At 33.8% G+C, this 14948-nt stretch overlaps 1 protein-coding gene and 1 non-coding gene across 2 annotated transcripts; one reads left to right on the top strand and one right to left on the bottom strand.

Annotated features, from left to right (window-relative positions):
• Window positions 1-3233: 3233 nt before the first annotated feature.
• On the top strand, window positions 3234-12133 carry LOC139973663 (uncharacterized). Its single transcript, XM_071980485.1, has 8 exons — window positions 3234-3368; window positions 6819-6864; window positions 7529-7698; window positions 8156-8420; window positions 9073-9290; window positions 9403-9714; window positions 10017-10287; window positions 11521-12133. Exons 1-8 carry the CDS (start codon window positions 3288-3290, stop codon window positions 11826-11828), a joined length of 1671 nt encoding a protein of 556 aa, XP_071836586.1. The 5' UTR covers window positions 3234-3287; the 3' UTR covers window positions 11829-12133.
• Trnaf-aaa (transfer RNA phenylalanine (anticodon AAA)) lies at window positions 8634-8706 on the bottom strand. Its single transcript has one exon. It is a non-coding gene; the product is annotated as a tRNA-Phe (tRNA).
• Window positions 12134-14948: the final 2815 nt, after the last annotated feature.

Below are 14948 nucleotides of genomic sequence, written 5' to 3'. Positions count from 1 at the left end.
ATCATAATCATTCCATGTGGCCCCCAACTGCAAACGGTTGGACAACCCTGCTATAGATCATATTTAAATGAGATGTTAAGAATGGTTCTCATAATCAAACTAGGCGAAAAGTCAATATCCATCCCGTACGGTCTCTACATAAGTATAATTTCAATAAAATTTCTGTAAATTAGTTAACCTGGATTTGTGTGCATTATTCAATCTCAGGTTGGTTGTAACCATGCCAGTCATCCTTGCTCCATCTTTCACAGTTTTTCTAACTCCATCTTTCTTAGTCAAAAACATTTTTTTGTCGTGACTGTTGACAGAAGTACTTTGTGGAATTAAGTTTCGACTGGTTTGCAGTAACAATACAACTAACAGGAACATTCTGTAAAAAGATACATTGTTTTTCATATAGACTTCAAAAGAAATGTTACAAAGAGATTAATGTCAAATTCATATATTGTTTTTATTTTTTTTTTTAATATTTACTTTAATTTCCATTCTTTCATATGCAAGATATATAATTAAGTTTCATTGCAGAACTACCGTTTCGATATTCTTTCATAGATAAATGGATTTTAGTCAAAAGGTGGTGTATTTGTGTGGCGGTTATGAGCTACCGTAATGTTGAAATACATTTACGATGGTGGTATTTATGCATGAAAAATCTTGTAAATGGAAAATATAGAAAATTAATGATCTACGTCTAGAAGACAGCTCTGAATAAAATTGAAATCTATTTGTATCAATTACTCGCATCCTGTTTTTCACTTTTGTTTGAGTTCCCAGATGTGTCCTATTTATTCATTATTAGTCAGGTTTATCATTGTTTTTAAATCCACGTAGAACCAACACAGAAATAAGATATTACACATATATTGTAATTTTCGGTACCCCTCGGACATTCGTCAGCAATACTAGACAGTGGAATGAAAAATACAAAATGTAACAATGAAAGTATGACGCTAGGTAAGTGTAAGAGGCATTGCTGGAAATAGAACCAAATAAACCATGACTATACAGTAAGCAGATTAAGGAGCAAATAATAGGAAGAACAGATTACATGTTTGTAAAACTGATAGCTGTTTAGTGGTCCCAAGTCTTTGTTGAGGCTGGTGATGTAAGACTTAATACGAAATATCCAACCGATTGCTTTTCGATTACGTTCAGATACAAATTTGAAGGTTCGACGCATTTAAAATACATTTTAGGTGTTTGAGAGAATGTCTATGAAGACTGAAATGTTCGGAAACGGGGAATCCTGCAAAATTATCACGAATAGGTTTTTGTGATTATTAAAGCGGAACCGGTAGCCTGTTTCACCTACATAATTCACCCATTAACAGCTATCAGTTCTACAAACATATGTAATTCGTTCGGCTGAGACATTGCAACCGCGCCTGTAGCGCAAATATTTCTGAGGTGACCGTTCATGACCTTCACTTTAAGTAATATTTGAATGGTACGATGATTTCCAACTTGTATGCATATATTATTTTCTTACAACATTGTTGTGCGAGTTCTCGTCATCACCTGTCAAGACTTGACAGATCTAGATTGGAATTCTATTAATCAGAAAGCTCATATTTTCATTCCTATTTAGCCTAGGAGCCAGGTCGAAGGCTAGATCTTTACAAATGGAATATAAAAGTGTGTTTTTGTAGACTTCCTCATCCCCCCCCCCCCTTCATCCTATTAAAAAAAACGGCACGTATACACAAATAATCTCTAACATTCATTAAACACAACCTATTTATCCAGATACTATAAAGATTTTTAGTCTAGACTTCAATATCTACTAACTTCAATTACCACTGTTATTGTTCGGAAGTGTTTCTTTGTTTACGCTAGAAATTCTTTCCGCTTATTAACTTCCCCCAAACAATTATCTGTACAATATAAGAAACATAATAGAAAATCACGATTGAAAAGAGACAAATTTATGTGTGTCAAAGATGCAACTTTCCTTTGGAAATTATAGTTAGTTTCTAGGTTGCTAGGTAGAGATATCTTACAATGTAAATATGCAAGTATATGAACACGTTGGCATATAAAGGTTTATCTTCGTATTCTCAATGATACGACATTGCTATAGGTTGTTAAGTAGCCAAACGATAACACATATAGCTATGCACGTATGCAAATTTTGGCATCTGATTTTATCTTTTGTGTTTTCGAAGCTACGAATTTTCGCTTTTGTTATATCGATGTGATCATGTAATAACAAGCCTAAACACGACAGGCTAATACAGGGTTGTGTTCAGTTGCACAACATCTAGCAACATTCAAGCATACATCATGTATGCCGCGTAACCGTTATATAATTGGTAGTGTTCAAAGAATCATCATCGCGCGGGATGTGGGGATGTCTTGTATGACAGGCAGAAAGCCAGCTTTTGTGATGTAGGAACAAAATAAATATTTCGTCACTGTTATAAGAGTCCGAGAATATAAGGTCATAAGATATGAGTTAGGCTCTAATCTAGCGGGGCAAGGATTTATTTGTAGTGGGAGGATAATATTTGTTGTCGTCCAGGGGAGGGTCTAATGAGACGTATGTCATCTTCCTTTGAGAACTGTAAAATGGAGGATGCTTCTAAGTAACAAGGTGCTATATTCTGCATTTTTGTTGAATTAGATTCGACTGTATACATTTGGCTAACATCGGTTAGGGGAGGGATCTAAGGAAACATATGTTTAGTTTGGTTAATGGAAAATGATATATTTTCCATAATTTATAATACATCTAGTGGTAGAACTCTAAATCTCAATGTTTGCGACTATATCGATTACTCTTCCACGCTTCGTCCTCTAAATATGTGGAGTGCATTCTGAGCCTGCCCGCTCTCTGGTAAACCACTGGTGTACGAAGTTCCTATGATAAATTGTGTGTGTGTTTATAGGCCAAATACTAAATAAGAGAGGAAAAAGTAATGGAGAGGGGAGAGGACGTGCTACGGTACCTTACATAAAATACACACATCTAAATAGCTGTATATAGTGTACTCTCGCACAATTTGTAAATATTTCCGCAACGTGACGTAATATGTATCAGCTTTCTTGACCAACTGGAAATTTCCATTGTGGATGGGTGCCCTTGAATCCTTATCTGTTTAAAACTGACAGACAGTATCTAACGACGAAGAAGAACATAGAAACTGGCTGCGAGACATAATCATTTTACATCTTTGTGAATACTTTAAGGTCATCCGTTGTTTTCAGGAAAATTGAGAATATTTCTAAGCTCTGGAGATACATTTCATTTGAGTTGTCATTCATATTATACCAAGACATTCATAAATATGGAGCCTTCCGTGGCTGTTCGAGCAATATTTGCATTCTTGTGCACAATAACTATCGCCTTTACGTCCTCGGAAGAAACGGTGAGTTAAACAGTTAACAGTTTTCGTTCTTGTTCTTGTTTCTTATAAATCGTTGCGTTCATGAATCTTTCTTGATTGTTAGATGGTAAAATTTCAACAACAAAAAAGTCAAAAATATTTAATAACCTATTTGACAATTTATAATATAACATTCTTGAAATTTATGCTGTTTGAATATGGCGACTTATAAAAAAAGGAAATTTATTTTGCTAATACTTATGTTCCTTCAATTAATTCCTTCTTTCCAAAATAATAATCTATCTTCAGCAGCGTACAGGAAAGTGTGGTTTTGTTGTCAAATGTGCACTAAAAGCTACAAAATGTATAAATTCATTTTTTAGTTAAAACTCAAATTTTATATTGCCTTAAGAAGCGGTCTCCTATATTTTGAATGAATAAAGCACATTCCCGCTCATTTAAACCTAAGTGTATATGCTTACCCATTTGTCGCTAGTTTATGTAATAAAACACTAAAGTTCATACACAAGAATTGTTTGTTTTACTAAATTGTTAAGTACATGACTGTTAATATTTTCAGAATAAAACAAAACATTCGTAGAAGTTATTTTAAGACAGTTGAACATTTAAACCCATTAAGACTACCCTAATCATTTTTAGAAACATTAACATATATCTCACTCAATTTCATTGACTATCATCAATTCTTTATATTTTCCCACTTGATACGGATTGCCTCTTATCAAATCGATTTATCTATAGTAGTACGCAAAGTATTGCAAGACTAAGTAATATTAATAACTTACACTTTACATTTGAATAATTCAATGATTTCATCTTTATCTTGAAATTTCTTAACTCAAGCGAAAAATATATAATAATATTTATAAGAATAAAAGAAATTGTAACCCGTTTTCTGTTTCATAAATCACTCCACTTTTTATCTTAATAAAGCCTTTACCCTAACGCGTTTCAACTAGTCTAATTTAAATATGTTAAACATGTATTGTATAATTGAGAAAATGTGGTAAGCCTTCTGTTCATATTTCAGAATAAAACAAAACATTCGTGAAAGTTATTTCAAAACAGCTGAACAGTTAAATTCATTTAACTACCCTAATCATTTTATAAACTTTAAAAGTAGATCTCACTCAATTTAATTGACTATTATATATATCTCTATAATTCCCCATTAGACACGGATAACTGCCCCTTAACAAAACGTTTTGACTATATTATTAGACAAAGTATTGTACGCCTACAGTATAGGTTATCTTACTCGAAATAAACTGCGTTGACCAAATGATTACATTTTTAGATTGAATTTCTTTAACTTAAGCCAAAAATGTTATAATGATAACTGTAGTCCGCTCTCTGTTACATTTAATCACTACACTTATTGTCCAAGTAAAGCCTGTATGGACCCGTATACGTTTCCACTAGTCCAAGTTAATTACTTAAAAAATCTATCGTATAATTGAGAAAGTATGGTAAACAATTTTAGATCATTTTATTATGTTTTTTCTTCGTCTTAAAGTTTTAAGAAAATTAATGTTGAGTTTTGAAAACAGAGTAAATTATCGACAATATATTCAAATCATAATCAAAATATCAACAAAGTTATTAGCAATATTATAAACGGAACTGTTAAATGACAACGTTTGTTTGTTATTGGACAAACAAAGACTTTCATATAGTAACTTAGAAAATATCTATGCTGAAAGCTTGAACAAATAAGTGTTCTGACAATGTTTGAACTAATTAAAATTTGTCCTCTTTGTCCTTGTCTGTCAATCAACGTCATTTAACAAGATTGAGTATATTTTTGTCTTGATTATCTTATTTTAATGTAGAGAGAAAACAAGTTTTAGAAGCCTCCATAATTTCCTTATATACTTCCTATTTAGTTTCATTTGATTTCTTCTAAGTAGGCATTTTTCAATCTATGAAAGTCACGTAAACACTAATACTTGCATAGTAAACTTTAATGGTTACACATCACTTGCAATTATATCATCTAATTTACTTCTCTACACTGGTACTATACTATAAACCTAGTTCTCGACGCCTTCGAAAAATATCGGTTACAACATGCACTCTTATTTCGTTAACTGTTTATTTAATGTAACGCTAACTCGGGTTGAAACACATATAATAAGGTATCGGGTATTGTCGGGTACGTTCACACGTAATATTTATTAACCGCGCCAGCGTATTTACAATTGAAAAAAAAATATATATATATAAATATATTTTTGTTATCATTTACAGCTGCCAATATCTCTTTCAAGCCTAACACATGCAAGTGTTGCATTTCATACCTTTCCGCATTCACATGGCAATCAATAGTGTACTTTCACGGTCTAAGGAAGGTCTTAATTAATAAATACAATATACGGTGTATGTAACTTTTAATTTCCTTTAATATATTCAATTCCAATTCAAAGTTTTTGTTGTAGTTGTTTCACACAACTCACGTCGTATACTTTATTCATTGGAACAATTGCTATGTTTTATCAGCTAGAAAACACTGGCAAATACCTTATCAAATAAATTTATCATTTAACTTAAAATCACTTTGTTGTTTTACACAAAAATTACTTCTTATTTCTAATCGTCATTAATTTATCATCCCCTGACAACGCTTTGATCATACCGTGGATGATCTCTTCGTAGACATTGTAAAAATTTGTGCTTTTTCATGCTAATTTGAGGAAGCTTTATACAAAAAGCGTTACTTAATTTCGTTTCATGCAAACACATGAAACCATACGATTTTGATAACATAAACTTCCAATGACAAATATACCGGTAAAAAATATTGCAAAGTTGTCCACATTGCTTTGTAAATACAATATTTAAAGATTATTTGGGACGTTCTATTTATTCACTCGAAAAGTTGCTACTTCTATAAGCAAATACAAGAAAATCTCATATCGACCTTAATGATATGCTGGAATGAAAATCATTTCATAAACTTAATTTTAACAAACATATATCTTTCACATTTTCTTTAATCTAAGAAAGCAAAATCCGAAATTAGTAACTTGTTTCTTCAATCTTCATTTATTTCTCATCACATACACAGCGCTTCGAAAAACTTATATTGTCACATAGTCATCTGTGTTCCTTGAATGGATAGCCAATCTCCGTGTAAATAATACTACACAAATCAATATAGCATTTAAAATAAGTTTGTGTTTGAATGGATTTATATTATTTATTGAGTTTGAGTTTAACTTCCTGACAATGCTTAACCCTCCCCCCCCCCCCCCCCAATAAGACATATGAATATATTTCTTGTATAACCATTTAGATTATTAACTATTTTGAAATAGTTGTTTTCAGAAAATTTATTGCATTTGTAATTTTCCTATTAATAATTAGTTGGTAACTGAGATTGAGTAAAATCAATAGTTCTTTACAAGCACTTACTATCATTAAACATAACATATTTATGTTTTTGTTGATTATTCTTCTTCTCATCAATAGAGTATTCATCGGAGAAGTTTACCTTCAACTACAGATGGCACTCAAAGTAAGATATATCAATTTTTTACCTTAACTATATATATCAAATTTGATGTTAAGGTGTTCATGTTACTTGTTAAGATATTTCACTTCTTAACCTCAATTACTTTGTTTGTCGTTTCATTTAGATATATAAACACGTAATTAACAGATATACATATGCTCCGTTGTTTCCAAATAAAATTTAGGTGACTGTTTCATTGAGAGCATTTGATATGTTATTTTCGACAACTTGCTACAATACAAAAATTACAACCGATAATACTGATAACGAGACAATACACTTACATTTGACAAATGATTTAGAATATAGAAAACGTTAAATAACCCTGTACCCCACGAGGTGCTTTTCACACACATTGTAAGACATGGATACGAGGATAAGTGTTTCATTATTTCGTTGTGTCATTCCAACCAAGACATATCTTATCTTCAAATAAACGAATGCAAGATAATCTAACACAGAACATGATATATGGTGATGTTCATGTTACTTTTCACACAATTGTCTATTATTGAATCTTTCCTGCTGGGGGTAAAGTTGTCTCGTAAAATCACAGATAATTGTCAATTTTCTTGACAGGATTTTCTTTAACGGTCCAGTAACTGTTGACAGTGACACGTTTTGTTACAAGTTGAACATAATACATATTTCATGATATTTATTACAGTGGCTCATTACTTCTTTTATCAACGATCTGAATATCCAAAGGACTGCCAAGACGTTCAAAGTCAATGTTCTACGTCCAACTCTAGCGGAGTATACATTATCAAGCCAGATGGATTTGAAGAACCATTTGAAGTGTTCTGCAACAACGACGAAGGCGGAGGAGGCTGGACGGTATGTGAACAAGGAAATGTTTTTTTAAACCATATTTCAAACGTGATAAAGCCATTAAGTTAGCATGTAGGTATTATGACTTGAAACATCTCTAAGCGTACTCAATAAGTAAATGTTAATATATATATTAATATATAAATATATATATATATATATATATAGATATATATATATATATATATACAAATATATATATACAAATATATATATATATATATATATATTTATATATATATATATATATATATATATATATAGATATATATATATATATATATATATATATATATATATATATATATATAGATATATATATATATACATATATATATATATATACTGATATAGTTACATCAGTTGGTACAATAAATTGTACCTATCCCAATATGTGTGTACAATATTGATGGTGTATTTAAGAGGTGATAATATTTGCTATATTATTCTCTTCATGTTACAGGTCATACAACGCCGAGATAGCGGTGCAGTGAATTTCGATAGGAGTTGGTCACAGTATAAAGATGGATTTGGTTTTCTCTCAACTGAGTTTTGGCTCGGCAATGAAAAGTTATCATATTTGACGAATCAAGCACATTACGAACTACGTGTGGATATAAAGTTATCTAATGGGGCACCTTTTTATACAACATACAGAGGTTTTCGTATCACTGATGAATGGGGGCAATATCAGGTTACACATATTGGCGAGTTCGAGTGTAATGCAAGTAAGTGAAAAAACGAAACGTTAATTAATAATACAACAAGAATTTGCTCCTAAATCAAATCTACAACTGCATCGTTTTCTACAGTGTGAATAGTCTTTTAAATCTTTTAATATATATATATATATATATATATATATATATATATATATATATATATATATATAAATGAAAAACGTTATGAGTTGGAAAATCAAGAACAGTAAAAAAACTTTCAGCCTCCACCGGGATTCGAACCACGAGCCTTCCGCTCTTTACGCGGACACCCTAACCACTAGGCTATGGACGCTGATATGGACGCTGGAATTCCATTTCATTAGTACAACTGAAGAAGAGCCGTGTAAACGCTCGAAATACTTTGTTACCTATTTAACGTTCTAAGTAATAAAGTTGGAAATGAAAGTATCATTTTTTCCCATTTTTTTCTTGTATATATATATATATATATATATATATATATATATATATATATATATATATATATATATATATATATGTATATATATATGTATATATATATATATATATATATATATATATATATATATATGTATATATATATATGTATATATGTATATGATATGATATTATATTCACATATTATATATACGTTCTTGTTAAAATCTCATATTTTGTTCTTGATCTTACCAACTAGCGGGTACACCGTTTACTCAATGTCCTACGAACATGATCTACGGAACCTGCAGTTGCAAAGCAACATGTGAAGATCCCAACGGACAATCTGGTTGTAACAGAGACTGTTTGGGTACTGAGGGTTGCACCTGTCCAGCTGGTTTCTTAATGCAAGGGAGCGACTGCATCCGTGCGAGTGGATGCGGGTGTTTCGTGGCAGAGGCCAACTTGGTTATACCAGTGAGTATATTTATGAATCATTTCACAATCACACGACTATGCAAACGAAACAGATACGAAACTTAGGCTAATAAAGAAAATTCATCTTTATATTTTTATCTATTTATTATAGGATGGAGAAACATACGTTAACGATGACTGCACACGAAAGTGTTCTTGTAACAATAACGGATTGATATGTGAAGACTACAGATGTAGTATAAATGCTGTATGTGATGTCAGGAATGAAATACGACAGTGTTATTGTAATGAGGGATATGACGGTGACGGTGAAGATTGTCCACCCTCAGTGTCCTATAGAGACTGCCAGGATGTTTATGACGCTGGGAATACACAAGATGGCGTATATTCAATCATGCCAACTGGATGGCCAGGGTCTCCATTCAATGTTCACTGCAGAATGCACGGCGACGAAGGATGGACCGTGAGTCACTTCAACGCTGCTAATTTATGAATAAATGCTCTCGATAAAGTCGCACTAAATATATGCATTAAACAATTTAACTGCACTAGACCAACATCCGAAACATATCATAACTGAATGTACCAAATATGAAAATTTATGTGTAAAACTACCTTGAACATATGAATACGTTTCAATTCTGTGCAATCGATTGTAATCCAGAACGTTAAAAAATGTAAAGGGCAATTCCCAAAATAAAATTGAATTGGATTCTGATTTGCTTCTATTGATATCAGTGTCTCTTTATATCGTTTCCATGGTAGGTTTTTCAACGTCGCACTGATGACGGTATTAGTTTTTATCAAAACTGGGATGCATACAGAGACGGCTTCGGTAACAACATAAACTTCTGGCTTGGGAATGAGAAACTCTATTACCTGACCAATCAGGACGATTACAAACTACGACTTGATATTACTACTTCAGATGGGACGAGTTTATATTCTGAGTTTACAGAATTTCAAATAGAGTCCGAAGACACCAGCTACACAATGAATAAACTGGGAAGCAGGACCAGTCCCAGTGGATATGCAGGTTTGTTGTTAATATGTGTAATGTCTGCAACACATATTCATTCTCAGACTGATGCATCTAACGTCAATTTTGAGTAAGGAATTGACTTTTAAATTGTGACAAATGGCATGTGAATATTAAATATTAAAAACCTTATTTTTTGGTGATATGCTGTAACACATGTTTTTGTTTGTATAAAACCTCCCTACCCTTTCCGGCTCCGACATACGTTCTCACACTGTTTAGGTATATAGGATGAAATCTAGGTTCGAGACTATTTTAGTAGTGCGAACAATACAAGCTACTATTACTTTATTTAGCCCAAACACCAATTATGGAACAAGAAAGAAATAATGCAAAAGTGTAAACCAACACGTGACGGAATATAAATGATATTCCTCTATACTGGCAGCATACATTAATATCAAGGAACGTGTTATTTTGTCTTGTGTCTATCTGTGTATTTCATTAATAAACTAATAAACACAAAAGGTCGCATAAGTATCATTTGATAACTAACTTTTGATTCTAATCAAGACATTAATGTCATTAAGTCTTGTATACCCATTATATAAGTATATATTTAGTAGGAGATATAACAAGGTCAACATAACGAATTTGAGTTTTGTTATCACAGTTAAAAACAAACACTCATACATTTAACAAACGCACACAAGCTCCTTGCCAAACATGTGACGTCGATCAGTTCCCGGCAATGTTTGAAGACATATGACTTATCCGATACGATTGCTAATATTTTATAGCTGCATTGCTCAATACAACAGTAATATGACTACCAAAGAAAACATGATGTGTACTCACGTGAAAAATGTAGCGTGGAGATGCAACTTCTCAGAGCTACAAGAAACCAATAAACACACCATTCTAATATAAGCCTGATTTCAACCTCCACGAGGGAATGATTCATACAATCTATATATCTATGTAAAGCAAAAAATCACTCCTGGGAAATGATTGGCTAAAATACATATTTCAATAAGCTTCGTTTAGAATACAGGAAACTAAATGTTAATATTCCAGTTCTGAAAATGTGTTAGAACTAAAATAAAGATATGAAAAAGACATTGTTTCTTAATATCTTTCAATAAGACCACTGAGACCCCCCCCCCCTCATATTGTGAAACTTTAATACGTTTTCTGATTCATAAAAAGGTGTGGAAAATAAGCGCATTGCTTACATTAAATTTTATTGTTCACAAATTAACCACTGATGGATCTGTTCTTACTTCGCAGGTTATTATCTCTCTGATAACAAAGGTGAGCCATTCAGCACATACGACCGAGACAATGCCCCATGCGAAAACTTCAACTGCGCAGAGAAGCACAGAAGCGGCTGGTGGCACTGGAATGATTATTGCTCTTATTGTTATAGTTATAGCTATTGCTATTATTTCCAATACAGCAGCAGCTGCAAGTCATATTGTACTAATGAGAACCTCAACGGCGTCTACAATGGAGGCAACGGGGAAATGATCTACTCTAGTTATTATTATTACTGCAACGTCCAATATGTTGAGATGAAAATTCGACCAACCTCTTGAGTTGATGAACAAGATGACTAAAACTAAGCATTTTCGATTCATTTTTGTTATAATGCAGAAGTTAAATACATATGACCAAACGGAGCGTGGTTGGGATAGACTTTATGGATAACAACATAAGAAAACATTAAACCTTTAAATTGGACCATTCACTGAAAAAGGTCCTTGTTCGAAAGTGAATGACAACTTGAAATATCGGAGCAAAAACCTACATTGCTCTACTGGTGGGTCGTTTATCACTGCAAATAATTAAGAGACATCAACAATACTTAAATTTCAATAAATAAAGTAATAATACAAAAAAAGAGTTCGAGTTTTTATTTAATTTGTAAAATTTTGTAAAAAGAGAAACGGAGACACCAGTCGTAAACAAAATACACACCGAAATTCATCAATAGTTATTAGCATAATATGGCGTGTAGACCTTACTATTGATATAATTTGTACTACAATTTTGCCAAAGAACTTTTTTCGTATATTTGATAAACCAGACCCCCATCCCCACCCAACCCATACAGGACTAAATGGAATAATCTTGTGTGTTAAAAATGCAAACATTACTCTGCAACGTGTAAAACCGAATGAGAGCAAAAGTGTCTGAATTTACATCTTTGTTATGAGGCGCGTTTCCAGTGGGGGGGGGGGGAGGGGGGCTTTTGGCGGGTTAGAAAAGGAGGAGAGAAAAAAAAACGTGAGGAGAAGAAAGGGAAAAAAGAAAGAAAGAAAAAAAAGAGGAGGAAGGAGAGGAAGGAAGGGGGGGGGGAAGAAGAAAGACAGAAAAAGGAGAAAAGGAGGAAGTAGAAGAAAAAGACACCGGGAAGAGAAAGAGGAACAGTGACATAATAACAGCGCTGATCCCTATTATATACACAGGGCAGAGAATTTCGGAAGGGGCCTGCGCTTCACCATTTTTGAAGTTTCCATTTTTCCTCTCTCACTAATGTCTATATTTAGACCATATGGTCTATAATAACGCGTGTGTGTTTATGAACGCCTTAAACTATTGTTTTATTGTGCTATGAAACAAACAGGCTGTGGCTGGTCTCAAACTCGACCAAGTCGTCGGGCAACATGACGCATTTCGGTATTAGACCAGGATCTATATGCGAACTGCACTAGACCTATTTCCTTCGATGCAACACTGCCATCCAGATATAAAATGTTATAAACTCCAACCTGAATGCTAATTGTTACCCCAGTTATAGTATCGTTACTCGTAAAATGAATCTAAAAATACATTTCGCATGTGCTTGGAGAATTGAGCACATCTCCTGTGAATATCATGTAGTGGATCCAAGGGTGTATCATGGGCGGAGAGGGGAGGGGGGCGGGCGGACACACCCATCACTTGTCGAGATTGTTCCCATTTGTATGAAAACGCGCGCCCCACAACCTTACGCCCACCCCTCTAATCGCTTCCTGGTGAATTACGAAACTTAATTAATGACCTTCGCCCGTAGTTCCATGAACATGGCAACATCTGGCCACACACCACGTCGTCGCTTACAAGTGATCGGGTTGTGTATTAGTGATGTCTGGAGGTCGTGCACTGACCTACATGCAGTGTGACCACTCCCGATTTTGCAATGTCCCAAATACAGGCACCGAAAAATCCCAAGAAATCTTAAGGATACTGTACTGTATGGATATCTAGCAATGTCTAGCGATATCTATAGGGATGAAAATCCCAACATCTTTCCTATTTCCATAGAAAAATAGTTGCGGGAAACTTAAAAATACACGTACAGCGCTGAACATCGGCTGTATCACCTGTTAGTAACTATAGCACAATGGCAGCCAAGAAAGGGATCTGTAAGTTATTTGCATCACTGCTGTCTACTAAATTTTATTTGATGCATGCAGTTATCAAAGAGACCCATGACTGTGAAAGCAACATTATGGCAACATTGATCAATTTTACACGCATTATATCTGAGGTTGCTTCCGTTGGAATTTGCCTATACAATCAATCGGATAGTAGACATAAAGAAATTAGTGGAAATGCCACTGGCGTATTAATATACTACTAAGTTCATTCATGAAGTGCGGCCCGTGTATGTTTATGTGTGGTAGTTATAGTAACATATCGTAAACTTTGAAGGACAGCCTAGAGGCAAACCGCAGAGTTATAAAAATTGTAAGGGGCTTCCCCCAAAATCGTCAAGGTCCTTGTCTCATCATATCGCAATATCCCATTGGCATCTACGGTAATATGTTTTGACTTCGTAATCAGCTATATTTTGCTCATTTCGATGGACTAGTTGTGATAAAATGTAACAACAAGTTAATTGGCACCGGCATTCGAAAAAATGATCGGCTACTGCATACTGCAAGTGGCAATACTGCATCATCTGAACTTCCCTAAAATCTTTTCATGTTTGGAAACACATCGACCGCAGTGACATTTCGAGGACTCATTGCGATGTGAGTCGTTATGACAGCTAGTTATACTAGGTGCGCTAAGTTGTTACGAGGACACAAATGCTGAAAGCCAGTACAGTGTGGTGAGGAAACCTGTCAGATCACTGCCGCCCAAACATCTTCCTCCTCTCTTCTAACTTGGCATTGGTGAACGTTAGAAAGAATGGACTATGCACGATGAAGTACAATATTACATACCTGCCTCCTGTTTCGGACCCTCTTCCTATCAGCTTTCGAACCTACTTTCATCATATCATGTTCGCTTCGATTGAATTGGATGCCGTAGTTTTTTTTTTCTCCATATTTGACTGACTGACATTTTTCATTCCCAACGCTGTTTTTCTGATTATTTTTTTTACCTAGTGTAGTCAATATTTCCATATTGAAAAGGAAGGCAATATGTTTTGTTTTTTTTCGTATTGAGCAATACACATTATCGTTTAGAACAACTATGAGAGAAGATATATTGAATGGCGTTGCATTGGTGGCTATCCATCGTACCCATGACATCAACCTGACGCGCTCGTCAACGCAAAGCCAAGGCGTTTGCAGTTCGCTACCTTTCTGTCAAACTCAAGGCAGATGGAGAATCGAAGCTTTCAGTGTGTGATGAATTTGAAAGTGTGTGTCTTTCGCAATGAAAATAATGAAGGGCATCGCACAATAAACAGGTACAATTTATTTATTACAGTCTAATTT

This window comes from Apostichopus japonicus, chromosome 9 (assembly GCF_037975245.1).
Source record: "Apostichopus japonicus isolate 1M-3 chromosome 9, ASM3797524v1, whole genome shotgun sequence".
Lineage (NCBI taxonomy): Eukaryota > Metazoa > Echinodermata > Holothuroidea > Aspidochirotida > Stichopodidae > Apostichopus > Apostichopus japonicus.
This window is presented reverse-complemented; position numbering and strand designations above follow the sequence as displayed.